The sequence below is a fragment of the Salvelinus sp. IW2-2015 genome, linkage group LG4q.1:29 (assembly GCF_002910315.2).
Source record: "Salvelinus sp. IW2-2015 linkage group LG4q.1:29, ASM291031v2, whole genome shotgun sequence".
In the NCBI taxonomy this organism is placed as follows: domain Eukaryota; kingdom Metazoa; phylum Chordata; class Actinopteri; order Salmoniformes; family Salmonidae; genus Salvelinus; species Salvelinus sp. IW2-2015.
The window spans coordinates 32,747,484-32,757,951 of record NC_036842.1 but is presented as its reverse complement, the minus strand read 5'-3'; the positions used below and the strand labels follow the sequence as shown (position 1 = coordinate 32,757,951).

Below are 10,468 nucleotides of genomic sequence, written 5' to 3'. Positions count from 1 at the left end.
CTGGGAGTAAATCTGTAAATCCTAACCTCGGATGTATCCTTCCGCTGCGGAGTGATACCAATATATTGGAGTGATCCAATATAGTGAAACATAACATAATCAGTACTACTTGTTGTAGGTGCACACAATCTTGGCTTTACATTAAAACGGCGATATATAAATTCTACCATAGTAGACGTTAGACCTTGGCTAGTAGAAAGGGTCAAAAGTAATTTTTCAACTAAGCTGTTCTTGCAAATAAACGTATTTTTCCGAATGGAGGGCAGAAAAAGTATCTTATGTCTGTGTTCAGTTTCATATGGTTCTCCAACAACCAGAGAATATGCCTTTTGCATGTGTGTAGATCTCACAGAAAGCTGCTGAGGGGAGGACAGCACATCATGGATAGAAGTGAGCAAATGGCATTGCATTAAACACATGGACACCATGTGTGTGTATTTGATACCATTCCACCAACTCTGCTCCAGCAATTACAATGAACCCCATCCTCCCCAATTAAGGTGCCAACAACCTCCTGTGGTAGGTCTTTGTTTTGGTCGGACTGTGTGATGTGCTACCAGGCCAGCGCATCACACAGTGCGACCAAAACAAAGATCTACACACATGCAAGAGGCATTTCTCACTATCTTTATGAATATTCTGTTTTTTTGGCTAACAATCTGCAACTGAAGGTATAACGGCTACAATGGAAGAATTCACTATTTCCGTTTTAGTGTATAGCTAACCCCATCTATGATGCACACACTGTATTTTGGTTTAAATATATCACTAATTTAAGAAAACTACACTAAGTGTACAAAACATTAAGAATACCTGCTCTTTCCATAACATAAACTGACTAGGTAAATGCAGGTGAAAGCTAGGATCCCTTATGATGGTAACTCTGTTAAATCCACTTCATTCAGTGTAGATGAAAGGTTAAATAATAATTTTTAAGCCTTGCGCCATGTGTATGCCATTCAGAGGTTGAATGGGCATTGTAAATAAGAATTTGTTCTTAAATGACTTGCAGTTAAATCAAGGTTAAATAAAAAGCGGGGTATGGTAGTAGATGCCAGGCACACCTGTTTGAGTGTGTCAAGAACTGCAAAACTGCTGAGTTTTTCACACTTATTAGTTTCCTGTGTGTATCAAGAATGGTCCACCACCCAAAGGTCATCCAGCCAACTTGAAACAACTGTGGGAAGCAATGGAGTCAACATGGGTCAGCATCCCTGTGGACAGCTTTTGACACTGTAGAGTCCATGCCCTGACTAATTGAAGGCAAAAATGGGTGCTCCTAATGTTTAGCAAACTCAGTGTAAAAGGCACTGTGCACCTAATGTTTTGTACAGTGGAAGAGGCACGGTATAGTCAATACGTCATCTGCATTTGCCGTGCAGCATTTACGGTGATACGGCCTTTGCAGACGTCATGGCATTCATACATCTTGCACTTCACAGAGCAGTGGAGTAGAGCTGTTGTCAAGGAATTGAGTTTGCGTTTATACAGGACCTCCTGCCCCCACCTACCGTCAAACAATCATGTAAATGCAGAGACATATGGAGCTCTACGCATTGTTACAACATTTGGGATGCGCACAGCGATGCAGAGCTCAATCTGGACCCTGCATGCCTCCGGAAGCTCCGTGATTGCATCACATCTTCCAAAACGGAGCCCCCAACCACATTTTAGATCCCGTAAGACAAATAAGTTCCCTGTTTAGTTAACACATATAGCCCAAGCAGCCCATGACAAGTTGGATGAAAAACATATTACGATTTCCATTGACATTTATTAACATTACATATACTTTCTACAATTAGCTCAGATTCCAGAAGCTCAATTACAATCCCCCAAATTCATGTGTCATTTTAAAGGGTGCCCTTTAGGCAAGGAGGAATTCATGAAGTCCACCTTCATCTCCAGTTCAGCATCAACTGCAGCCTTAAACAAGGAGAAAACAGTTCAATTCAAATATAATTGACAATGTACAGTAACATCACAATATTCCTGTTGTATTGTAGAATGGCAAAACTCACCAATTCTCGCTTTGCCTCTTCAATTTTCACTTGAGCAAGAGATGGACTCTAGGGAACAACGATATCATTAAGCAGAGCATATCACCAAAATAAAAAAAGGAAAATTTAAATTAAATGTAGTTTAAAAAATAAAAATAACATTTCTTAACTGGGCTCAAATCTCTGTAGGGTTCGAGTTTCTTTGACAAAGGTAGAATTTCTTGTTTCAACGTGTAAACTTGCTGCAAAGGGAAGATCAGAAACTCATTGCAATACATTTCACAGCAAAGCAGAACAGCCAACACGTCCATCATAACATGAGGATACCTCACATAGCTCCATCAGAGCTTGGTGGGAGATCCGATTCTCCATGTGTCTGGATGTTAGCTGGTCCTGAGGGTGAGAGAATGAAAATGCATGGCTTATGACAAAAGCCAAAAGAATAACATAAATGCATTTCTACCAGTCAAAAAGCCCTAACCACCTGACAATGTTTTCAAGGTTGACTTTTGACTTCCCAGGTCAATAAATCAAAAGCTACCCCAATCCAACATCTCAAAACCAGAAAGGATATCTTGACCTGTGAAGAAAAAGAGAGTAAACATTAATAGCACATAAGATGACAGAAGTCAAAGGTTCTGACCTCTGCCTTCTTGTTTCGGTATGAGAGGTCTTTGGATTTTGCTTTGACAAAGTCCATATTCAGCAGTCTTTCTTCTGCTTTGGCACTCTCCACCTCTTGAGCTTTCATTGTTTTCTTGATGTCCCTGTAATCAGATGATTACGTAAATTAATGAACTCTAAAGCTTTACAGATGTGCGCATTTAAAATAATGTAACATTTCAGGTTCATGACTGTGTGATCCTCTTACTCTTGGAAGGTTTTCCGTAGAACAAGAACGGCCCCAAGTTTATTTCTGAGGGCATTAAGCTCCCTATCAAGTCTCCTGTCCGTCTTTTCAGATTCCAGAAGCTCATTGGTCAAGTTATTCACCGCTGGCACAAAGCTAAACAAACAGCATGGATGTAAGATTATTTTCTTGCAAGTTTATCATGAGAATCCATCTTGTATGGCTTTCTGTGAGTGCCATTGTGTGTACATCAGTGCATTACCTGCTCAGAGATGTGTCTCGGACGCCAAGTACCTTAGCGTTTGCCACCAATGCTGACAGGTAGTCTGATGCAGGTTTTGACAAGCTTCCAGAGGATAAGCCCACTCCTTGTAATACAACATTCTGGAGATGAACACCTAGAAAGATTGATTTAAAATCAAAGGAACGACATTAGTGCAAAAAAGAAAGACCCTGTGCACAGCTGTGTGTCTAGACAACATTACTGTATTGACATGTCAGCCAGAGTGGGGCTTGAAGTTGAACCAGTGACACATAATATTCCCCAAGTGTCTCAATCATTCAGGTTACCGCTTAAGATTAATTTAACAGTACATGCAATGTTCACTTTACCATCAGCCTGATACTCAGAAGTTTTCTGTTTCTGATCCTCAATGAGCAGGGAAGTCTCATTGCATCGAACTTCACTTGCTTCTGCAAGCTGGTACAGTATGTCGACAGTCCGTGTGTTAACTTCATATTCTGGAATAGTTTGATCTCCAAAGACTGTGCTGAGCCACTTGCTCACCTGAAAAGTGTAAACAAACACCAAGTTTACAGCTAACTCACTAGCTTGTTAGCATAGATTTACAGCCCTGAGAGATGGTTTAAAAATAGACATTTATTAAAATAAGAGCACAATCAACATCTCTGGTATTAACACTACCTTCTTGTTTTTTTCACACATATCAACGGGCAGCCCAGACAAACAATACAGTAAAAGACTGACTCTCGGCTGAGAGAAGCTTTCTGAAAGTAATGGGAATCCTGACTATGAACCGAAACGTTTCCCGCCCACCGTTCATTCTACAGCTTCCGGTTTGCGATGTATTTGATTGGATGTTTGAAATAGACCAGCCAATGAGAAAAAAACTCTTTATTTAAAACGGAAGTAGTGTTTGGTCTGCCCAAGAGTGTTGAAATAGATTATTGACATAAACAAGATTGTATCCGACTTTATGATGACAATATTCATATCCAATAATCTTATCTAATAATAAATGCAGTTGATAGCATTAATTAAACAATTATTTCATATGATTTTGCAAATATTTCCGGTTCACAGTATCCTTTTTTACCCTGTCCTCCATCTTCTTTACGTGATTTAACCAGTACGTGTAGTTGGACAAATCCGCGTAGAAACATCAATAGCTATGCTGTCAGTTCGCGTTGCCGCGGCCCTTGTCCGCACCCTTCCCCGAAGGACTGGATTTGTAAGATTTTTTGTGTTGTCTGAGTTGTGTTTTTATACTTTTTGAAAGAGTTATTGCCGCGTTCACGTGCTAGTCGGAAACTGGGAAACTCTGAATTGTCAGACTTAATATCCGGATGTAGTTATACACATGCCGCGTTTAACGAATCAGCAAGGGTTAGTGCTATCTGGGATCCTACCCTAACCTTAATCGTAAACCATACCATTTTAAAATGGTAACTTCAATGGGGTATGGACGTCCCAAGGATCCCAGATTGCATGGACAAATTAACAAATCGGACATTTCCGAGTTTCCTAGTTCCGACTAGCAAGTGAACACGTCATCTATGTGTTTGAATATTGGGAAATTACGAGTCCGTGCATGCAGACGACCATCTTGGACTGTTTACACAAGCTATCTCCACCTAACGTTAAATAAATATAATTTTAAAAGTCTATACCGGTAGTGGTATTTGTAGTTTTGACACATTGATATAGCCGTGTGATCAATCAACCAGTCAAGTGACTGTATGGATGTCTCATAGGGCGGCGCACAATTGTCCCAGCGTCGTCCGGGTTTGGCCGTAATTGTAAATAAGAATTTGTTCTTAACTGACTTGCCTAATTAAATAAATGTTACACACGTCATTCAGTATGATGAGGGAGGGGAGGTGGGGTTAGTAAACTGAGAAAAATATTTTTGAACAGTCACCCAACTCGGAATTTCAAGTCGGAATCTCGGGCAACTTTCTAGAGCTTCGGCCTTAAGATCACTGATGTCATATTTTTACCCTTTTCCGGAGTTCCCAGTTTTCTTGAAAGCACCCAAATTTTTTACCTCCGATGACCAGATCAAAATGACAGTAGTTCACCCAACGGCGTTACACTATAGTCAATGTTGTAATGTTATGTATCTTGTCAGCCAAGTTGCACAACTTTTATTTGTTTGTTATACATGCTCAGTGCATTTTGTTGATCGTTTGCCAATTAATGATGCCTATCAACATGGCAGCTCATCCACTGACAGTTGACAGTGAGAAGAAGCAAGAGAAATAGGAGGCACAGTTTAATGGCAGGGTCATTTTAAACTTGTATGGTAAACTAGTAACACTGTATCATTACTCTATTCAAAATATGAAAACATGATGCAGATTTGAGGGTCACTATTTTGCATTTAAAGGATTTAAATTGTAACATGATCTCAACCACTGTCCTTGCAGGTTTCCAAAAATGTTTATGCTGCTGCATGTGTAGGAGCCAGGCACCTGCACAACACAAAGCCATGGATGGCCAAGAAGGGTCAGAGTTCTTGACTGATACATGTTGCCAAACTTTGTAGTAGCAAAGTCCCTTGAGAAAGTGGATTTTACTAAGACATTTTCTATGGCTTGGGGGTAGGAACAACCGGTATTGTCTTGAGCAGCCCATGTTGCCATTCAAAACGTATTCTCGGTAGAAGTAGCATCTTTATCTTCATGGCATCTTCTCAGTTTCCTCGAAGTCTGATTACTTGTTTACCTCTCAAATGTCATGCATGTGTACTGCAGGAACAGCAGAGGTCTCGTCCATTCTGGAGGAGAAGATCCTGGGGGCTGACACTAGCGCTGACCTGGAGGAGACTGGTCGCGTGCTGTCCATCGGTGACGGTATTGCCAGAGTGTACGGTCTCAGGAACGTGCAGGCTGAGGAGATGGTGGAGTTCTCCTCCGGGCTTAAGGTGAGGCTGTCAGTGGGGTGTGATGACTTGCAAGCTGATGATGACATAACAAATCTTTGCGGGGGGGTTATATATACTGCAGTTGTACCATTGAGCAAGTGCCATGCTCAACGGTGATGTCTGTCAACATGCCTAGTAGATTATTGAATGAAAAGTAAATCACTAAATGAGGTGGATAGCTGAGAGTTTGCCATTCTGTTTCTTTCTTTCTACTATTCTCGCATAACACTATCCAGCGACGTGTTGTTGTCTGCTGGTCTATTCCACCGAAACTCTGAACTCTTGAGTAACAGTGTTCTCTAATCTCATCCAGGGCATGTCTCTGAACTTGGAGCCCGACAATGTCGGTGTTGTGGTGTTCGGTAATGACAAGCTCATCAAGGAGGGCGATATCGTCAAGAGAACCGGAGCCATTGTGGACGTGCCCGTCGGTGAACAGCTGCTGGGTCGTGTGGTGGACGCTCTGGGAAATGCCATCGACGGCAAGGTCAGGACTTGCCCTGAGGTTTACTCGTAGTTTATGATAAGCAATAGGATTTACAGCGTTAAACTGAGCCTCAGTGTTAGGAGGTTGGCACAACCAGCAGGGTGAACCAAAGGCATTGCAGACGAGTGCAATGCATGATGATGCACTCGCATAGGATCAGCACATGTGCATGCGTATGCTTCTCACTCCTGCTATGCTGTGTGATGACTGCAGAGAAGATTAGCCAGTCGCTGCTGGCTCTTTGTTGATGTCAGCACTATACTGCTGTTTATGTTGTGCATTACTGCGTCTACTTTTGAGAATATTCTGGGCCTAGATCAGTGTTTTTCAACCTATTGTCTGCTGACATCTGGTGGTCCGCGGGGGTACTGCATGTGGTTCGAATGTTTTATTGATTGATTGTAGATAAATAAGTTGGGACTATAATGTTAAACCATTTTATATTACTTATCACAATGCAAATTGTTTAGCAAAAATCCATATGTAATAATAGGCCTTTAATCTGTTAGTTGCTGATGAAATGTATTCCAAATCTGACCGCTAAGATATTTTATGGAAAAAAGATATCTGCAACTCCGCAAATGGTGGTCCTCAAATTTTGACAGTGATTTGGTGGTCCCCAGAAAGGAAAAGGTACCGCTGGCCTAGATAACTGATAGTGATGGGTGTAAAGTAATATTTTCTTTGCTACTGCTTCTTTGTAGGGTCCCCTTGGGTCCAGCATCCGTAGGCGTGTGGGTCTTAAGGCCCCTGGCATCATCCCCCGTATTTCTGTGAGAGAGCCCATGCAGACTGGCATCAAGGCCGTGGACAGCCTGGTGCCCATTGGCCGAGGTCAGCGTGAGCTGATCATCGGTGACAGGCAGACTGGGTAAGACTATAGCCCTACCGGTGTGAATATTTTAGTGACGGGCTAGGCTCTGTATTCAATTCCTAGACCATGTGAATTTGAGTTGTAGTAGTTGCTAATGCCTGGGGAAATTGGAGGGGGAAAATTTAAGTAATGTCTGTCTTATCCACTTATGTCTTATTCCTAAACCAGCAGTTCATCTTGTTATTGAGGACAATGGTCAAGTAAAGGCCTGTTAATCAGCTCCTTGTGTTTTTCATGGTAGACATGTCATATGTCGACTTATGGTCATACGTGTGTAGTGGATGCGGAAATCATCTGTAGCAAATTGGCTGGAGTACATCGGTGACCTCACACCTTCCCTAAGATCTAAAGGCAAGTGTCGCTCACAGAGTGACAGACTAGTCACTTGGTGTGTTGGCTAAGATGGTTGGCTTTGAGTTGTGTGTGTGTGTGTTGTGCAGAAGGTTGCTTGTTCGTTCCCCGCTTGGAGCAGAACAGAATGCACTGCTGTTACACATGCATGTTTTGTCATTCACTTGAGTTTTTATAAATGATACAATCTTCATTCCAGTGTCTTTCCTTCGTAGCAAAACCGCCATTGCCATCGACACCATCATCAACCAGAAGCGCTTCAACGACGGAACTGATGAGAAGAAGAAGCTGTATTGCATCTACGTCGCCATTGGTCAGAAGAGATCCACCGTGGCCCAGCTAGTGAAGAGGCTGACTGACGCCGACGCCATGAAGTACACCATCGTGGTGTCCGCCACAGCCTCCGATGCCGCTCCCCTGCAGTACCTGGCCCCTTACTCTGGCTGCTCCATGGGAGAGTTCTTCAGAGACAACGGCAAGCACGCCCTCATCATCTACGACGATTTGTCCAAGCAGGTCAGTTCAAGCGATGGGGCTCGGAGGTCGATATGTGATTAAGGTTGATCTTAAATAACTCTATTCCTCAGTTAATACACTACTTCCACCAGCCCTATGCGGCTCTGACAATGCAGTAAAACACTATGGGGTATAGGGTGGCACTTATTCTATGCTCAACCTTCATGTGACGCAAACCTTGCTTCCCACCTGTCACAGGCTGTGGCTTACCGTCAGATGTCCCTGCTGCTACGTCGTCCCCCCGGTCGTGAGGCCTACCCCGGGGATGTGTTCTACCTCCATTCTCGTTTGCTAGAGAGAGCAGCCAAGATGAACGAAAACTTCGGAGGCGGGTCCCTCACCGCCCTGCCCGTCATTGAGACCCAGGCCGGTGACGTTTCTGCCTACATTCCAACCAATGTCATCTCCATCACAGACGGTCAGGTGTGCTAAAAGATGGATTTCGTAATTAATCAGGAGCTGAAAATATAATTGTAACGATCTGATTTAAATGGAGCTACCTCAAACCTATCCTCGCATTTATTCCTGATTTGCCATTTTTGGTAATGGCACTTGTCATTTTAGGATTGATTGACTGTTTCGGTGTTTACTCTATTGAAACACTGAACCCATGACTCCACTCATGCTTATTTTTTCTCTCAGATATTCTTGGAGACTGAGTTGTTCTACAAAGGTATTCGACCAGCCATCAACGTAGGTCTGTCTGTGTCACGTGTCGGCTCTGCCGCCCAGACCAAAGCCATGAAGCAGGTGGGCGACTAATTTCTTTCCCCAGTATTTGTCATTTGGCTTTAGGAACCTGCCTTAGAAACTCACAAGAAGGGGAAAGCGTCCCACTTTTGACTCCCGAGTGGCGCAGCAGTCTAAGGCACTGCATCTCAGTGCAAGAGGCGTCACTACAGTCCCTGGTTCGAATCCAGGCTGTATCATATCCGGCTGTGATTGGGAGTCCCATAGTGCGGCGCACAATTGGCCCAGCGTCGTCCAGGTTTGGCCCGGGGTAGGCCATCATTGTAAATAAGAATTTGTTCTTTACTGACTTAAAAAAATGACTGATCCTGTTTCCTCCCTGGTAAGGTGGCTGGTACCATGAAGCTGGAGCTGGCCCAGTACCGTGAGGTGGCTGCCTTTGCACAGTTTGGTTCCGACTTGGACGCTGCCACCCAGCAGCTTCTGAACCGTGGTGTTCGCCTTACTGAGCTCCTCAAGCAGGGGCAGTACTGTGAGTATCTCCTAGGATGCGATGTTCTAGTCACGTTTGTATGATTTTAATCAACTGAAATGTTGATTAACATGTGCACGGTACCTGTTGAATAAATTGCTTGTGTAGATGAAACTGAGCTCTGTATTTCCACCTGGTCGTCCTTGGTAAAGTTTGCTCTGTTCACTGCTGTGCTTTATTTATTCCTTTGCCTATGTGACTGACTGCATTCTTTTTGACCTGCAGGCCCCATGGCCATTGAGGAGCAGGTTACAGTCATCTATGCTGGTGTGAGGGGACACTTGGACAAAATGGACCCAACCAAGATCACAAAGTTTGAGAAGGCTTTTCTTCAACATGTTCTCAGCCAGCACCAGGACCTCCTAGCACAAATTAGGTAAATCAAATCAACTACCACCACGTTTTTGCCATCTTTAGCTTTGTTCGGTATTGTTATTGGACTCCTTTTGTACGTTATCGTACCATGGCGTGAACATATTTTAACACCTTTTGTTTCTGCTTGCAGAGCTGATGGCAAAATCTCAGAAACCGCAGATGCCCAGCTTAAGCAGATCGTCTTGACCTTCCTGGCAAGCTTTGAGTAGTCTTATTTTTGGTCAACTATTTTGTCAATGTTGCATAGTGCGGATGTTAAACTTCAAAAACAAATCTGAAAATAAAGTGGCATTTGATATTACTGTACAGATGTCTCCTAACAGAGAATAAAGTCGTTCTACTCCAGGACCCATGGCTCTTTTTTTGACTGGCTCTCATCCTCTCTCTTCCAGAAGTACATTTTGGCCATTTATCAGACTTACCGTGTCCAAAGTGACTTACAATCAGTGCATTCAACCTGGAAAGGTGATGAAGAGTAGCCTGGCTGGTGTGACCCACGTGACTACACAGAGCTGGTGTCTAGATGAGGGTCACATACCAAGATAATCCAGTAAACACTTCAAATGAGCACAAATTAAGTGTTCACTTTTTACTGCAAAATGCTGGATATCTCACTGACTCACTTT

At 43.1% G+C, this 10,468-nt stretch overlaps 2 protein-coding genes across 2 annotated transcripts; one reads left to right on the top strand and one right to left on the bottom strand.

Moving 5' to 3' along the window:
* Window positions 1–1,811: 1,811 nt before the first annotated feature.
* haus1 (HAUS augmin-like complex, subunit 1) lies at window positions 1,812–3,914 on the bottom strand. The gene is made up of 9 exons (XM_023984401.2): window positions 3,776–3,914; window positions 3,463–3,637; window positions 3,113–3,248; window positions 2,872–3,006; window positions 2,644–2,767; window positions 2,328–2,393; window positions 2,171–2,242; window positions 2,022–2,069; window positions 1,812–1,926 (listed from the first exon to the last, which is right to left on the bottom strand). Exons 1-9 carry the CDS (start codon window positions 3,794–3,796, stop codon window positions 1,849–1,851), a joined length of 855 nt encoding a protein of 284 aa, XP_023840169.1. The 5' UTR covers window positions 3,797–3,914; the 3' UTR covers window positions 1,812–1,848.
* Window positions 3,915–4,171: 257 nt separating this feature from the next.
* LOC111961834 (ATP synthase subunit alpha, mitochondrial) lies at window positions 4,172–10,190 on the top strand. Its single transcript, XM_023984400.2, has 11 exons — window positions 4,172–4,322; window positions 5,521–5,599; window positions 5,848–6,017; window positions 6,331–6,504; window positions 7,209–7,375; window positions 7,945–8,245; window positions 8,444–8,668; window positions 8,888–8,995; window positions 9,323–9,467; window positions 9,693–9,843; window positions 9,973–10,190. Exons 1-11 carry the CDS (start codon window positions 4,263–4,265, stop codon window positions 10,049–10,051), a joined length of 1,659 nt encoding a protein of 552 aa, XP_023840168.1. The 5' UTR covers window positions 4,172–4,262; the 3' UTR covers window positions 10,052–10,190.
* The last annotated feature ends 278 nt before the right edge of the window (window positions 10,191–10,468 follow it).

Coding starts and splice junctions, on each gene's coding strand:
- haus1 (XM_023984401.2), bottom strand. CDS start 3,796: ATGTGTGAAAAAAACAAGAAG. Junction 2,768..2,871: donor CTACGGAAAACCTTCCAAGA/GTAAGAGGATCA, acceptor ATCTGATTACAG/GGACATCAAGAAAACAATGA. Junction 2,394..2,643: donor ACCGAAACAAGAAGGCAGAG/GTCAGAACCTTT, acceptor TCTCACCCTCAG/GACCAGCTAACATCCAGACA.
- LOC111961834 (XM_023984400.2), top strand. CDS start 4,263: ATGCTGTCAGTTCGCGTTGCCGCGGCCCTTGTCCGCACCCTTCCCCGA. Junction 6,018..6,330: donor AGTTCTCCTCCGGGCTTAAG/GTGAGGCTGTCA, acceptor AATCTCATCCAG/GGCATGTCTCTGAACTTGGA. Junction 9,468..9,692: donor CCTCAAGCAGGGGCAGTACT/GTGAGTATCTCC, acceptor TTTGACCTGCAG/GCCCCATGGCCATTGAGGAG.